The sequence below is a fragment of the Nannobrachium achirus genome, assembly GCF_963921795.1.
Source record: "Nannobrachium achirus genome assembly, chromosome: 14".
Lineage (NCBI taxonomy): Eukaryota > Metazoa > Chordata > Actinopteri > Myctophiformes > Myctophidae > Nannobrachium > Nannobrachium achirus.
Genome location: NC_137821.1, coordinates 1537381 through 1553678, shown reverse-complemented (window position 1 = coordinate 1553678; position 16298 = coordinate 1537381). Strand labels below are relative to the sequence as shown.

Below are 16298 nucleotides of genomic sequence, written 5' to 3'. Positions count from 1 at the left end.
GTGTGAGAGAGAGAGAGAAAGTACCATGTGAACACACACACACACACACACACACACACACACACACACACACAGCAGTGGCGTCAGTTCAGCAAAAGCTAGGGTATGGCAAAGATGGGAGTCCTCATGGAAAAGAGGCATTACATGTTGGATAGCCTTTTCTATAGCAGATCTACATGCTCACAACACCTCGCGCTGCGAGGTGTTGTGAGCATGTAGATCTGCTATTTTCTGCTATATTTCTGAAAAAAATAGTTTTTGTCCGTTTTTACACAGGTTTCTAGGGTTTCTTGGTCTGGATATGGCAGCCTGGAACGGTTGTTCAAGTGCAGCTAAACTTGGCATGTTAGTAAACGTGCCACAATTAACTATAATGCATTGCACCTGTGCAGCTGACCTGCAGAACCTGGGAATATACCATTCTGTCAAGATGGGGAGAATATAATTATAATACCTTGTTAAAGTTTTGTAAAATCTTTCATTTTTAGTTATTTTACTGTAATTTAACAACATAATAACCAGCACAGATAGACAAAGAGACATTCATGGATTTATATTTAAAAGTAACTTTTATTTCCCCCCCTGGACCCAGGGTATGGCAGCTGCATACCCCTGCCATACCCTGGACCCAGGGTATGGCAGCTCAGCTGCATACCCCTGCCATACCCAAATGACGCCACTGCAACCCAGAAAAGCAATAGTTGCCGGATCACCTGTTCAGAGAGAGAGAGAGAGAGAGAGAGAGAGAGAGAGAGGGAGGTAAAGCGAGGTTGACAGACAGTTGGACTTTGCCCAGTGTTTGTGTAACAGGAAGAAGGCCTGGTCATTCATCTCTGCGTCTCTGGGACGGACGGACGGACGGACGGACGGACGGACGGACGGACAGACGGACGGACAGACTGAAGGACCGCTCCAACACCAGCCGGTAAGTACCTGATGTCAGCACTGTGACCGCTGGTGACCCGCTGAAATGTGTGACCACCCCTATAGCTGGACGTGTCGCTGCGTCGTTTTCTATAGGGAACAGACTGTGGTGTGTAACCTGGGCCGGTCACCCCTCTATTAAAGGAAAAACGACACGACTGCTGGTGACCCGTTGAAATGTGTGGCCACCCCAATAGCTGGACATGTCGATGCGTTGTTTTCTATAGGGAACAGACTGTGGTGTGTAACCTGGGCCGGTCACCCCTCTGCTAAAGGAAAAACTACAGTACATGACTGCTGGTGGTGACCCGTTGAAATGTGTGACCACCCCTATAAGCTGGACGTGTCGCTACGTTGTTTTCTATAGGGAACAGACTGTGGTGTGTAACCTGGTCACCCCTCTACTAAAGGAAAAGCGACATGACTGCCGGTGACCCGTTGAAATGTGTGGCCACCCCAATAGCTGGACATGTCGATGCGTTGTTTTCTATAGGGAACATACTGTGTGCACCCCTCTGTTTAAAAAGAAGACATTACCGAATCTGACCTGCTCTTATGGGTCACCACCCCTAAAGAGGGTATGTGCATGCATACAGTGAGTGGCAAAGTGAGTTTAACGTGTCTGTTTGGATGGACTTTATGGGCTGTCAAGACCAGAAAGTAGTTTTCTGTGTGGATGTATGGGCTGTCAAGACCAGAAAGTAGTTTTCTGTGTGGATGTATGGGCTGTCAAGACCAGAAAGTAGTTTTCTGTGTGGATGTATGGGCTGTCAAGACCAGAAAGTAGTTTTCTGTGTGGATGTATGGGCTGTCAAGACCAGAAAGTAGTTTTCTGTGTGGATGTATGGGCCGTCAAGACCAGAAAGTAGTTTTCTGTGTGGGTGTATGGGCCGTCAAGACCAGAAAGTAGTTTTCTGTGTGGATGTATGGGCCGTCAAGACCAGAAAGTAGTTTTCTGTGTGGATGTATGGGCTGTCAAGACCAGAAAGTAGTTTTCTGTGTGGGTGTATGGGCTGTCAAGACCAGAAAGTAGTTTTCTGTGTGGGTGTATGGGCTGTCAAGACCAGAAAGTAGTTTTCTGTGTGGATGTATGGGCTGTCAAGACCAGAAAGTAGTTTTCTGTGTGGGTGTACGGGCTGTCAAGACCAGAAAGTAGTTTTCTGTGTGGATGTATGGGCCGTCAAGACCAGAAAGTAGTTTTCTGTGTGGGTGTATGGGCCGTCAAGACCAGAAAGTAGTTTTCTGTGTGGATGTATGGGCCGTCAAGACCAGAAAGTAGTTTTCTGTGTGGATGTATGGGCTGTCAAGACCAGAAAGTAGTTTTATGTGTGGATGTATGGGCTGTCAAGACCAGAAAGTAGTTTTCTGTTTGGATGTATGGGCCGTCAAGACCAGAAAGTAGTTTTCTGTGTGGATGTATGGGCTGTCAAGACCAGAAAGTAGTTTTCTGTGTGGATGTATGGGCTGTCAAGGCCAGAAAGTAGTTTTATGTGTGGATGTATGGGCTGTCAAGACCAGAAAGTAGTTTTCTGTGTGGATGTATGGGCTGTCAAGATCAGAAAGTAGTTTTCTGTGTGGATGTATGGGCTGTCAAGACCAGAAAGTAGTTTTCTGTGTGGATGTATGGGCTGTCAAGACCAGAAAGTAGTTTTCTGTTTGGATGTATGGGCTGTCAAGACCAGAAAGTAGTTTTCTGTTTGGATGTATGGGCTGTCAAGACCAGAAAGTAGTACTCCTGCATTATGTGACATTTAGAACCAGGTGGTCACAGGACTGTTGAGCGATTTTCCACGAGCGCTTCCAAACTCCAGGACTTAGGAAAAATAATCACCTGAACCAAATTTCTTGATAGAAACTGGCTCATAACATGTCTACGGTGGATTCATCTGAAACAAACACTTTGCAGATAGAAAGAGTAAATTCTAAGCTTTCCATAGAGCCGCAATATTGGTGAGTTTGACGTTGTTTAATACAATCAGATAGCAAAATAACTGTTTTGATGCATTGGCTGCCTATGGGAGGTATTTGCAACCCTAGATTCATCCGATTATAAAATAATCTAGTGTTGCAATTTGCGGCTAGGCCGGTACAGTGAGCTGCCTCTGTTGTTCCCAGAAACCAAACAGAGTGCTGCCAGTCCCTCTCTGAAAGGAATTGATTGATTACTTTAACCTTACAAACAGTACAGTTGTACAGTACAGTTGTACAGTACATGAACACAAGCAATGCCTGAAGATAAAAGAGGGCTAAAATGAAAAGAGGTCCTACGTATTCAATGTATAAAATACAATACAAGCATCATCATTATGAAATTAATTTGAACTAATCTCTCTCTGTCTCTCCCACAGTGTGTGGACCAGCCCATTCAACAGACACCATGGACCACTCAGAGGTGTGTGTGTGTGTGTGTGTGTGTGTGTGTGTGTGTGTGTGTGTGTGTGTGTGTGTGTGTGTGTGTGTGTGTGTGTGTGTGTAGAAAAGCCCATAAGCTGTTTCCGTGTTGAAAGTGGAATATCCCTTTAAATCCCTTTCATGGTGAGAGGTTGGTTTGGGGTGGGAGGACACATTCAGCCGTAACGCGTGAATGTGCTTCTAATTATGTCTGTCTCTCTCTCTCTCAGTCTTCTCCAGAGGTTCTCATCATTCCAATGAATTCGTCTTCATCACCAAAACCAGAAGCTCTCCTCCTCCTCCCCTCTTCATCTCCCTCTCCTCCTCTCTCCTCTCCTCCCTCTCTCTCCTCTCCTCCCTCTCTCTCCTCTCCTCCCCTCTCCTCTCATCCTCCTCTCTCTCTCAGCAGTCCAGAGATTCAAGCAGAGCTGCTGAGAGGTAAAAGAACCAAAGACACTTCATTAAAACTCATTTACTGCCATTTTGAATGCTCTACTTTCAGGGCTCCCCGCCAAGAGGTCTCCATAGACTTCCATGTAATTTATAGTGCACAGATCATGCACGCCCATGCACAGATGATGCACCATGTTTGTGCAGTTTGTTCACAGCTTTCAAACAAAAAAGTCCGTGGAAATCCGTTCAGGCATTCATGAGATAGATGCCATTATGTTTTACATGTTATGTAAACAAAAATGGCTGCCCTGTTTGAAAGATGGGGTTGTATGGGGGTGAAACATGCAAAATCGCGATTGAAATCGTTTTAACTAGATTTAATGGGGTCCAAAAATATATAAAAAAAAAAAAGTATGACAAGTTTTTCTAAGTAAAACTTGTCATACTCGTCATTGGCAGAGTGGACACACTTATATAACTCGTCAAACTCGTCATAAGCAGGGGATGAGTTAAGAGGCCTGTGTTAATAGAGAAACGAAGCCATGTCGTCATTTGTGCGTAATGTCGCCCTCTAGGGGGTTCATGCTGGTATTGTTTTGTATTGAAATCGCCATTGGGGAATCTGCGATCGCCGCATATAAGGACTGTGTTAAAAAAATAAACACACCATGCACGCGTTTCTGTCAGCGGGGGGGTTCTGCATAGTTTATGATATTAATTCATATTTGATATAGCCTGTTTCTGTAGAAAATGTAATACATTCTGCCTTAAATGTCGGAAACTACACTTCCGTTCTGAATCACGGTCGCTACTATAATACGTCATGCTCCACCCAAACTTTCCTGAGATTTCATGCTGTGTTGTCAGTGATGCTTATAACTCTATGCAGTGATTATCGAAATATCAAATGTTAATTTAAACATGGAAGCAGTGGTTTGAATTAACTAAGCACATTTACTTAATTAATTACTGTAAGTCGTTTTGAGGTATTTTATTTTTATTATTTATTTTTCCAGTTTTCAGTAATCTTACTTCTCCAGTAGACTACAGAGGCAAATATTGTACTTTTACTCCACTACAGTTATTACAAAACTAAGTTACTCTTTAGATATACAATTATATTATATAAAACATAATATTAATCCACTTTAGCCCCATTTTATACCTAGGCTTTTTGAAAATAGCCGATCTAAGCAGTAACATTTTGTACTTTGATACTGTAACTTGTAACAGTAGGCCTATCTATATTGCAGTATTGTGTATTGATACTTTTACTAAAGTAAAACATCCGAGTAATTTTCCACCACTGCCTGGACGTTTTCATTTTGCAAAGAAAAAAGCGTTTTATAACGCTGTCAAACTAGTTTTTTTGACACGATATACAAAGAAAGCCAACCGTTGCTTTGTGCACACATATACTGGACAGTGGACACTGTATACAATGTGTTATTTACACTACGGAAACCAGCTTTTCTTTAGCGCAACTACTAGGGTGACACAGGTTGAGACTCACCTTGTTCTGGGATGACTTACCACTCGGCGCCGGGGCTTCATGCGGCCTAGAGCCCTAGACGTCTGTTTTCATTGATTATATTATACTTTAAAGTTACTTTTTTAATCAACATGCCTGCCCATATAAGTTGTGTGTAGTTAGCGTCATACTATCGAGAGGTAGCATACACATAAAACAACTTTAATACACTTATCTGTGCATAAAAATAATACATTTATAACAGCCCAGACATTCAACATTTTTATTATCAGAGAGAATCATACAAACATTTAAATAAATAAACGTAGAAAGTACAGTAGGCCTACTGTAATGAATGCAACTTAGCTGTAGGTATTATTTTATAAATAAAACGACCGGCCAGATATAACAGTTATTTCATAGCATAGCATTATCAGTTATATCACCCTTATATCGTGACAAGTCGATATCTTGACAAATGGCTTGCATGGACTTCTACTTCAAACAGTATTTCTACATTGCAGTAACTGCTGACATTTCAAGTAAACACGTATTATGCATTGTCTCAGTCTGTCTCTAATACATAATAAACATGTTCTGCTTGTAGCTGAAATATACGTTTATACAGTATACAAATTGGCTTAGTTGTTTAAACTGTGCTGTATGCTGATAGTTATAATTTGCATTGTTAGACAAGAACACAAAAGAACCAGGACGGTGTATGATAAGTATGTTCCACCAGAGGACCGGGCTGGGCATCTCGCAGCAGGACGACTTGTCCTGGAAGAAGCTTCACTGACTGGATAACGTTAGAGACAACAGTGTGTTGAACTGTCCTGGTTGAGTGCAGACTAGAGTAGACGTAGCGTCGTAGCCTCCGTGCTAAATGTAGCCTCCTCTCCTCTGGAACAAAGCACCGTCCGTACCTGCATCGTTTGTACCGTTCATGTCTAAGTTTTACGAAGCAACGTTAAAACGCAGCCCCAACACTAAGTAACACACGGTCCCCTGCTCCTCTAATACTATTACTTATTATTATAACTCTATGCTCCTCTGAGTCCGCTCCCAAGCCTCCCATTACAAAACAAAGCAAAGAAAGCATGAGCGTGACGTATGTTATGCGCGCCGAGCTCATAGGCAGGGCATCAGTCGCGCTGATGGGAAATGTAGTTGTTGCATTCCGTTTGACTCGTTTCTAGCGTTTATTGTGCTACTCTTTGGGTGAATCTGTACATTTCCAACTTAGTCGATGCTTCATATCCATTTGAGTCAATTCGAGAGCATGGTGTGTTTATTTTTTGAACACATTCCTTATATGCGGTGATCGCAAATTCCCCAATGGGGATTTCAATACAAAACAATACCAGCATGAACCCCCTAGAGGGCGACATTTCACGCCATTTCACGGAAGTGACATCACACTTCGCTAGTCAATGGAACAGTCTTTTGGAGGGACTTGAACTACAGTTCAAGTCCCTACTCATTCTGGTCTATTCCACAATCTCTGAATGCTATAGAGCATGGGTATTCAACTGGCGGCCCGCGGGCCAAATGCGGCCCGCGGGGACCTTCCTTGTGGCCCCTTGAGCAAGTTTGAAAAAAAATAAAAAAATAAAAAAATCCAAACTCGTTTTTTTTTTAGACTAATGAACGTTATAGGTATGGTTTGCGCGATATGAAACGGGAGCTTCATCTTACCATAATCACAGTAATCCCTTATCATATTCCATCATATTCAAGTGAAGAGACTCCAGTCAGAGCACTGCAGCAGAGTGGAGTGTGTGTGTCTGCGACCCACCTGATCCTCGTTGAGCATCGTTAAAGCATCAAAGAAGGCAATTGTGTGTGCACTGTCAATAAGGTCGACATCTACATCTACTAGATAGCATCAAAGCCAGGTTGGCCATCACTAGTGTGATGTAGCACTAGGTTTTAAACAAGAAAGCATGTTTACAGTTGTCAACTTTGTTGAACAGAAATTAAGCACACTAACATGAAAAGTATTCTACTTGAAAAGTATTCTGCTTTGCAATGTAGTTAGAGGAAAATGTGGTTGTTTGTGAAAATGTAGTAGTGAAAATGTGGTCGTGCCCGCGTTGTTTCAAGTGTTCATTAGATCAATAGCTGGGGGGGGGGGGGGGGGGGGGGGGGGGGGGAGTTACGTTAGTGCGGCCCCCGGCCCCTTGGGTTTCTGTCAATGTGGCCCCCTGGACAATTTAGTTGAATACCCCTGCTATAGAGTCTGGAACTACACCTCCTGAAACCAGAGGAATTTCCATTCAATATATTTTTTTTACTAGAAATACTGTTCCTACGAAACAGTGTGGGCTCACATGGAACACCATGTATGGGCACAAAGATCCACCCAGCGGGCAGTCCAACATATATGGGCACAAAGATCTACCCAACATTACTTCTCCTACATTCAATCCCTCAGATCTCCTATATAAAGATTTGGGAAGAACATACTACAAAAGATTTCATGTGGGTGTTGCGTTCCAATATATATCTAGAGATACTGTTCCTACGAAACATATTATTCACCTGTTGGTGGTGACGTCACCAAGGACGCTGCTCCTCGTTGTACTGTCTGTCATTGTTTTGAGGAGAATAAACTTTAAAGTTTTGGTAGAACAAACTATTCTCGCCTTTCAGCAAGCCCACAATAAGCAGTAGGGCATTAACGACTTGTGAAGAAGTGTATAGATGAGTGTGATTGTATAGGGCATTAACGACTTGTAATTTTTGCAAGTCGACTCGACTGAGTTGAAGTCGACTTTATCGTTTGATGACGTCATCACATCACACACGACCCCCCAATTATTCTGGGGGGTCCCCAGATGATTAACTTAATGTGAAACATTGTTTTCTCACTCAACAGTAAACAAACCAACAGAAAGTTTAAGTGTATAGAGGGTGTCTGCACATTTCTAAAGTGATGATTTGAGGACTTTTTAATACCTCTAAAATGACAAATTAAACATTGTCTAGATTGTCAAATATATAGAGGCAGAAATTGTGAAAATAGCAGATCTACATGCTCACAACGCCTCGCAACGCAAGGCGTTGTGAGCATGTAGATCTGCTATTTTCACAATAAAAAGTTTGTTTTGTTTTTTTTACTTCGACTTTCTCTGGTGGGAGTTGACTTGTGTAATGAAGTCGACTGACCTTTCGTTAATGCCCACAATAAGCAGCATATTATATGTGCTTAGATATTTTTTTATTTATATTAGATAAATGTGCGCAACTGTAAAAACTAAACGGAAGTGTGGAGGAGGCTTCACTTCCGCTTTGTAGCTTCTCAAGCCAGTTCCTCATGATGAGAACTTCCATCTCCCAGACTGTAAGACGGGAGATGGCACGTTGTTGGAGTCGACACGCCAGACTGTTCTGGATTCAACTCTAACCCAAGTTTTAACAGCACTGTTTATTGTCTCCACCAGCCGAAGGCTGAGGGAGAGTATGTTTTCCCCTCCGTCCGTCCGTCCGTCCGTCCGTGCGTCCGTGCGTGTGTCCGTGCGTCCTCGCAGTTTGTGAGCAGCTAATCTCAGTCACCGTTGGCCCGATCGCTGCCAAACTGAGCACACACACTCCCTGGATGCCAATCTAGAACCTCTGCCCCACATTTTTCAAATCAGCCTCATGGTGGCGCTATAACAGGCCGATTTGTGTGGCCTGGTTGTTACCAGCTAATCTCCGGTGCCGTTGGCCCGATCGCTGCCAAACTGAGCACACACACTCCCTGGATGCTAATTCAGAACCTCTGCCCCACATTTTTTTAAATCAGCCTCATGGTGGCGCTATAACAGGCCGATTTGTGTGGCCTGGTGGAGACCTGTGCTCGGAAGAGCACTGCTTCTAGTTTTATTTGTATTTACTTTTTTTTACTATATCTACTGCATAGTACTGTGTTCTATCCATCTGTCATTCAATGTTATATGAGATACTTCAATGGTTTCCTGTAAATAAGTCTTTTCTAGGATCTCCTTTTAGTAGACCTTGTACCAGTGAACTGTACCGTCATGAAACTGTACCTTTTCATATGCAAACTTCTAATAAAGTCTTCAATCAATCAAACCCTAACCTCACTAAAACTAATGCTGTGAGGTGTGGAACATAGAGAGGACCCCCCACGTCCTGTTGACAGCACTTCACCCAATGTTAAAAGACACCGTATAACCTTCTCTCTCGTCTCTCTCCTCTCAGCGCTCCAGAAGAAGTCTCTGTGTCGAGACTCCTCCCCTGATTCCCCTGGCTCCTCCTCCCCCTCCCCCCTCCCCCGTCTCTCCCTCCCCCTCCCCCTCATCTGTCTCCCCCGTCTCCCCCTCCCCCTCCCCCTCCCCCTCCTGTGTGCAGTACAACACGTCACCAGGTGAGACGTCTAAAGAACCTCGGCCTGCTGTTCCTGTTATTGGACAGCAGATGTCGCTGTTTCACCTTCTCCGGTAGCAATCCATAGTAATGGCGTGTATCAAAACAACATCCCGCTTCCAGCAGTGGAAGCTTGTGATTGGCTGAACCGGAGGTAGGTAGCGCTCCGTTGTGTTCGCCTGGACTGCGCGGAGTTGCCGAGAGCTCACTGGTGTATACAGTAGGTTATAGGTAATATAATAGGCCTACATGTGATGTTTCATAACATATAACACAAGAAATAATCATAACACATTATAAACATTCTATATTTATAAGGTCAAGTATTCTACTTAATAATTGGGACTTACAAGAACCATTATCATAGTTATAATAGACCTACATTTACAAGTAGTTTAGGCATTTTGGTTTGATAAGGTTGTGGGCAGAACAATTTGCCCTTGTTATTTTGATATTTTTACTTTAATTATAATAAAAGACACGCCATAGTGAATTACGGTAGTCATTATAATAAATACTCCCAGAGGGAGTGGAGGAAGTTGCGCAGGATAAGGACATCTAGAAGTCTCAGTTGGAACTGTTACCCCTGCGACCTGATTCCGGATAAGCGGTTGAAGATGGATGGATTGATGGATGTCATGATTGTTGTTATAACTAGATCAGATTGTGTTTATAATATAACGCCTGCGCACCTCCGTCATCTCCACCGAAAACAAGCGCACCCCCCTTGTTCCACTGCTGGAAGCGGGATGTTTGTTTTGATACACGCATAGTAATGTCACTGAGGTTTTGGGTGAACTTTACTGTTGATTTCATTAAAGGACAACTTTGTTTTTTTACAACAAGGGTTCATATTTTAGATTGTAATTAGAGAAAAGAAAAAGTGAGTGTTAAAATGTTTTCATTTGCTTCGTTCTATTGTTTTATCGCGTTTACCGTGCTAAAATGTGGGGCATGCGTACGCATGGGGGCATGAGTACAAGTGGCTAAATATGTCTTTTTAGACACAATAAGCCAGCAGTTTCTTTATTGCTATTTACAGTAACACTTCTAGCCCCCATAAGTCACATCCAACCATGAAAGGTTGCGTTGTATCTTGGGAATGGGCTTATTCTGTGTAAAATGACATATTTAGCCACTTGTACGCATGCCCCCAACCACTGAAATAAGAATCTCTAAAACAATAGAAAGAAGTAAATGAAATAATTTTAACACTCATCTTTTATATTCTTTAATTACAATCTAAAATATGAACCCTTGTTGTAAAAAACTAAAGTTGTCCTTTAACTGTGCATGCGTGCGTGCGTGCGTGCGTGCGCGTGCGTGCGTGCGTGCGTGCGTGCGTGTGTGCGTGCGTGCGCGCGTGTGCGTGTGCGCGTGTGTGTGCGTGCGTGCGTGTGTGCGTGCGTGCGTGCAGGTCTCTCCAGTCCAGAGTTGCTTTCAGAACTGAAGCAGACGAAGAGGCGGAGTCTGAAACATGTCCCCGCCCACTCAGGAATGACCACCGTGTTTTCTGGGAGAGGAAGAGCGGTCAGTATTGACTATTAACTAACTGTTAACTAACTTTTAACTAACTATTCCACAATCTCTGAATGTTATATCCACACCTTTCCATTTCTAACATCCCATCATGCATTGCGCAGAATGTGCAGGCTGCTTCCGGCGTCGCAGCCGAGTGTGATCTACAAGCTCACAACGGTTGCATCTGCGACACGACGTGAGCTTGTATGTCTGCTGTTAACCGGAAGTGTCCCGCAGATAATGCTACAGTAAATTCTCACGTAAACAGGTGGATAGAGTCTGGAACTACAGCTCCTGAACAGCAAGTAATGGAAGCTGGCATTTCCGTTCATGAAAATATATTTTTAAATGTCATTTCTGCTAAGCAGCAAGCTAAACATACTTAGATGATTTTATTTATATTAGGATAAATGTATGCGATGAAAAATGACTACCTTTTATCACTGAAGAAGACAAAATAAGATCTAAACGGAAGGAAGATGCACTTCTGGTACAGTTTACAGTTTAGGCATTTAGCAGACGGTTTTAATCCAAAACGACTTACAATAAGCAAATAAACATCACAATAATAAACTAGATTAAGTGTCAGTACATCAACAGCAATATAACAAATGTAAATGAATATCTATCTAGAAAAAAAACAACAACTATATAATCCGTAAAAAAAAGGTTTCTAAAAACCTAAAAACAAATGCTAACTAGCTTCATGTATGGTCATTGATTTTTATGGTAAATTGCAAGTGTGGTTGAGTGCGAGTCTCACTTGCAAATGAATTCTGCATGTCTTACCCTTTGAATTCTCCCCATTCAAGTCAATGGGGAAAATGTGTAATAAATGAATGGCCATATATGGAGATCTCTGTCCTTGTCCTTTTTATGACCATATATGGAGATCTCTGTCCTTGTCCCACATATGGACATGCTGTGTCAGTATCATGTGGTCTATGAGGTCAGACATCTATGATGTCAGTCATCTCCATATTTGGGAAAAGTTACATTTTTGTATTTTCCCATCTCTCCTTATATAGACCACAAGCCACGCCTCTTCCCCGGGACCAGCCAATCAGAAGCTGCAGCTCTGACAGACCATCATCCATCGACCAACCAGGGACCCCCTATCCAGGGACCCCCATCTCAAATCATGTTGTTCCAGGAACCCCCAGGGACCCCCCATCCAGGGACCCCCATCTCAAAACATGTTGTTCCAGGAACCCCCAGGGACCCCCCATCCAGGGACCCCCATCTCAAAACATGTTGTTCCAGGAACCCCCAGGGACCCCCAGGGACCCCCCATCTCAAAACATGTTGTTCCAGGGACCCCCAGGGACCCCCATCTCAAAACATGTTGTTCCAGGGACCCCCAGGGACCCCCCATCTCAAAACATGTTGTTCCAGGGACCCCCAGGGACCCCCCATCTCAAAACATGTTGTTCCAGGGACCCCCCATCCAGGGACCCCCCATCTCAAAATGTTGTTCCAGGAATCCCCAGGGACCCCCCCATCTCAAAACATGTTGTTCCAGGGACCCCCAGGGACCCCCCATCTCAAAACATGTTGTTCCAGGGACCCCCCATCCAGGGACCCCCATCTCAAAACATGTTGTTTCAGGGACCCCCCAGAAGCAGAGATTTGAGTTACACAAGTTTGCTTTGAAAAATATACATCCAAAGATTTGCGAAAATGTTTACGATTTTTCAAGAATAGCGGATCTACAAACTGCACACATCAAATAGACATCTTTTATCAGTCTGTAAAAAGTGCCCTCTCCAGACCATGAATGCAGTTTTTACTATGGTGAAAGAAATGTAAATGCCCCCTCTTTCCATGCCACACCTGAAGGCAGCATTCAAGAGAATTGTCTTGTCCAAACTCTCCTGAACTTGAATGCAGCATCGTATGTTGAAAGAATTGTCCTCTCTGTGTAGAAATCCATGCTGTTACGCCACATCTCCAGTATTCACTTGATTATGCTTAGTTCACTGTGGTATCACACACACACAAAAAAAATATATATATATTTCCACCAAAAGGCCCTTTTAGAAATGTTGTGCTCAGTGCAATATATAAGGCTAAATTTCCAAGCCTGGAAATCTAGCCTTATATATTGCGCTGATCAGATCAGGGAGGAGCTATAGGCTATGTCTGTGATTGGTGCGGTGACATCACGTTTTACATTGTCTCATATCACAACAATACAAATCATATACATCGATTCGTTTATGTGGCGCAGCAATATTTTCCAAGGAAAGGGGGCGGGCATGGTATAAGATTTATCTCTCAGCCACAGCTTGTAGATAGGCGCTTTTCCACTAGTTGTAACCCAGATTGACAGTCTGTTCTCTGCCTCATTCAGATGGTTAATCTCTTCAAATAGAGCAGGATTCTAGCAACTATAAGTTCTACCTGAAAAGGATGATCAGCACTGCCTGTAATTCTTAAACATTCTGTTTACATATTTTTTTTATTCTGTGAGTCTCCTGCTGCGAGTTTGCACATCATTTGAGCAGTGACATTGATAATATGCGCCGTTGGCTCAAAAAAATCCTCTACGTCCCGTCTGCGTCCCAGGGGAGATTCATTTGCGTCCCAAATATATATTTTTCCGTCCCCGGGAAGTCGGGAGTCCCTTAGTCTCGAGCCCTGTTTAAAGGGCCAGTTCACCTCTGGGACAACCCTATCTTATTTTATTGTTGTTTGGGACACGATCAACACAATCCTGATTTTGCATCATCAGTGATGCGTTTTGCATCATATGATGCAAAATGCATCACTAGGTACATGCTGAAATACTAAAATATCTCAAAAAACACAGATTGAACAGAAAAAATAACTCAGGATTGTGTTGATCGTGTCCCAAACAACAATAAAATAAGATCTGGTTGTCCCAGAGGTGAACTGGCCCTTTAATGTTCAACCACAGAAACACAATGAACTATTTTACTGCCATTTATATGATTTTATAACTAATGATCCAAGGATGTCTTATAACGCTTACCTTTGAGATTTTATAGAGAAAAATATCCAAACATTATTTCCAACCGCATTCTTTTGTAAAAGACAGGCGTCTCTCTCACCGAGTTGTGAAAAAAAAAAGTGGAGCGGGCGCTGCCGTTCCAATGAACGAGGCTGAAGTTTGTCCCTCGGTGGCACCAGTTGTTGACAAAGAAATACAGAAACTCAATAATGGTCAATAATGGTCTCTATACTGCCTCCCCCTGGCCAGCCGGGGCGCCTGATGGAGGGGAAAGGAACTGGTTGGAGTAACGTGTTCCTTCCACGTGCTACATCCATCCCAGGGAAATCTCCACTGTCAGGTGAAAAGAAGCAACTTGGACTCCTCATGCATAGAAGGAAGCATGAGGTCAGTCCGTTGTCTCCCCAGGCGTGGCAGAGGGAGAGCAGAGCCCAGGATTACATAGGCAATTGGCACTGGGTGAAAAATGCGTTACAAAATCGTGGGATAAAAATTATAAAGAAAAATAAATACAAAAACTAGATCCAGGCATAGAAAACCACCAGAAAAGCCGCCACTATTGTTTATGTGAGCTCCAGATTCTAGACTAGCGTTACAGGAGCTGCTGCTACTGTACACACCCACCCCACCCCTCCTCCGCTCAGACAGGCTCTGCCGCGGAGAGAACCAACGCTCGCTGTGGCACGGCGGAAAAAAGAACGAGTGTTCGTTCGGCAGTAAAAGAGTTAAGAATCCTTAAGCCATTCATAACGGGTACACATTATAGTGTATCATTATTTTATGCTTTAACTATTGAAAAATAGCAGATATACAAGCTCACAGCGCGGCACCGAGTGCCGCACTGTGAGCTTGTAGATCTGCTATTTTTGACAAATTTGAATTTTGACCCCAACTCTATAAGTGTCTTTTGAATCCTTCTAAGGTGTTTTGAAAAACCCTATGTTTCTATGTCAGCAATCTGGCCAGCCATCGTCAAAGAAAAGGTCCTTTTCACTTAACTGGAGCTCAGTTAGTCTGTTCTTGAGAGACTACTATGTCAGTGGTTCTCAAACCTTTTCATGTGAAGGACCCCCAAAATTATATGTATTTGGCCATGGACCCCCATCTCAAAATATCTAGTTCAAGGGACCCCCCAGAAGCAATATTTGAGTTACAAACGTTCGCTTTGAAAACACATATATTCAAAGATTTGCACACATTTTCACGACTTTTTCAAAAATAGCAGATCTACAAGCTCACAGCGCGGCACCGAGTGCCGCGCTGTGAGCTTGTAGATCTGCTATTTTTCACTGGTTAAAGCATTCAATAATTCTAGGCCTAAATGGGTTTTAATTGCAGTATTTTGTCATAATGGCGACAGCCATGAAAATGAGCACTTTTATAAACTTCTGGTACTTTTGGTATTTTTCTCATGCCAATACTTTAGTACTTTTACTCAACACACATTGTGAATGCAGGACGATATGTACTCGTTAACAGAGTATTTCTACGTTGTGACATTGATACTTTTACTTAAAGTAAAAATACTTTTTTCCGTCAGCGTATGAAACTAACTGTCCTGTGTGCCAACCTGAATAAAACACATCAACATTAACACACTGTGTGTGTGTGTGTGTGTGTGTGTGTGTGTGTGTGTGTGTGTGTGTGTGTGTGTGTGTTTGTGTGTGTGTGTGTGTGTGTGTGTGTGTGTGTGTGTGTGTGTGTGTGTGTGTGTGTGTGTGTGTGTGTGTGTGTGTGTGTGTGTGTGTGTGTGTGTGTGTGTGTGTGTGTGTTTGTGTGTGTGTGTGCGTGTGCGTGCGTGTGTGCGTGCCTGTGGGTGATAACACAGGTTGAGATAAGCGGGTCCCAGGTCAAAGTTGAAGTACACATGTTGTCTGAACCTGAACCAGGTATGGCAACATGACTGGTGTCTTGCACGCGTGCCTTAGTGCGCGCGTGCAAGACACCAGTCATGTTGCCATACCTTAGCAACAGGCATGATACATTTATTTTAAGAAGTACATTTAATTTTTTTTCCCGTACAGTTTCTTGGGCTGGATATGGCAGCCTGAACAGTTGTTCAAGTGCAGCTAAACTTGGCATGTTAGTAAACGTGCCACAATTAACAATAATGCATTGCACCTGTGGAACCTGGGAATATACCATTCTGTCAAGATGGGGAGAATATAAATATTTTACTGTAATTTAACAACATAATAACCAGCACAGATAGACAAAGAGACATTCATGGATTTATATTTAATAGTAACT

General features: G+C 43.0%; 1 protein-coding gene across 2 annotated transcripts; it reads left to right on the top strand.

The window, feature by feature from the left end:
- Positions 1 to 808: 808 nt before the first annotated feature.
- Positions 809 to 15281, top strand: LOC308298556 (uncharacterized protein). Of its 2 annotated transcripts, XM_080742192.1 has the most exons (6): positions 809 to 925; positions 3273 to 3316; positions 3546 to 3753; positions 9389 to 9554; positions 10971 to 11083; positions 12103 to 15281. In XM_080742192.1, the coding sequence occupies exons 2-6, from the start codon at positions 3302 to 3304 to the stop codon at positions 12705 to 12707; spliced, it is 1107 nt and encodes a 368-aa protein (XP_080598318.1). In that variant the 5' UTR covers positions 809 to 925; positions 3273 to 3301; the 3' UTR covers positions 12708 to 15281. The 2 variants fall into 2 exon arrangements, with proteins under 2 accessions (XP_080598318.1, XP_080598319.1); XM_080742193.1 differs by lacking the exons at positions 10971 to 11083; positions 12103 to 15281 and having other exon boundaries at positions 9389 to 10761.
- Positions 15282 to 16298: the final 1017 nt, after the last annotated feature.

Excerpts from the sequence above, each read along its gene's own strand:
- LOC308298556 (XM_080742192.1), top strand. Across the intron at positions 9,555-10,970 it reads GCAGTACAACACGTCACCAG|GTCTCTCCAGTCCAGAGTTG; the intron begins GTGAGACGTCTA and ends GCGTGCGTGCAG. Across the intron at positions 11,084-12,102 it reads TTTCTGGGAGAGGAAGAGCG|ACCACAAGCCACGCCTCTTC; the intron begins GTCAGTATTGAC and ends CTCCTTATATAG.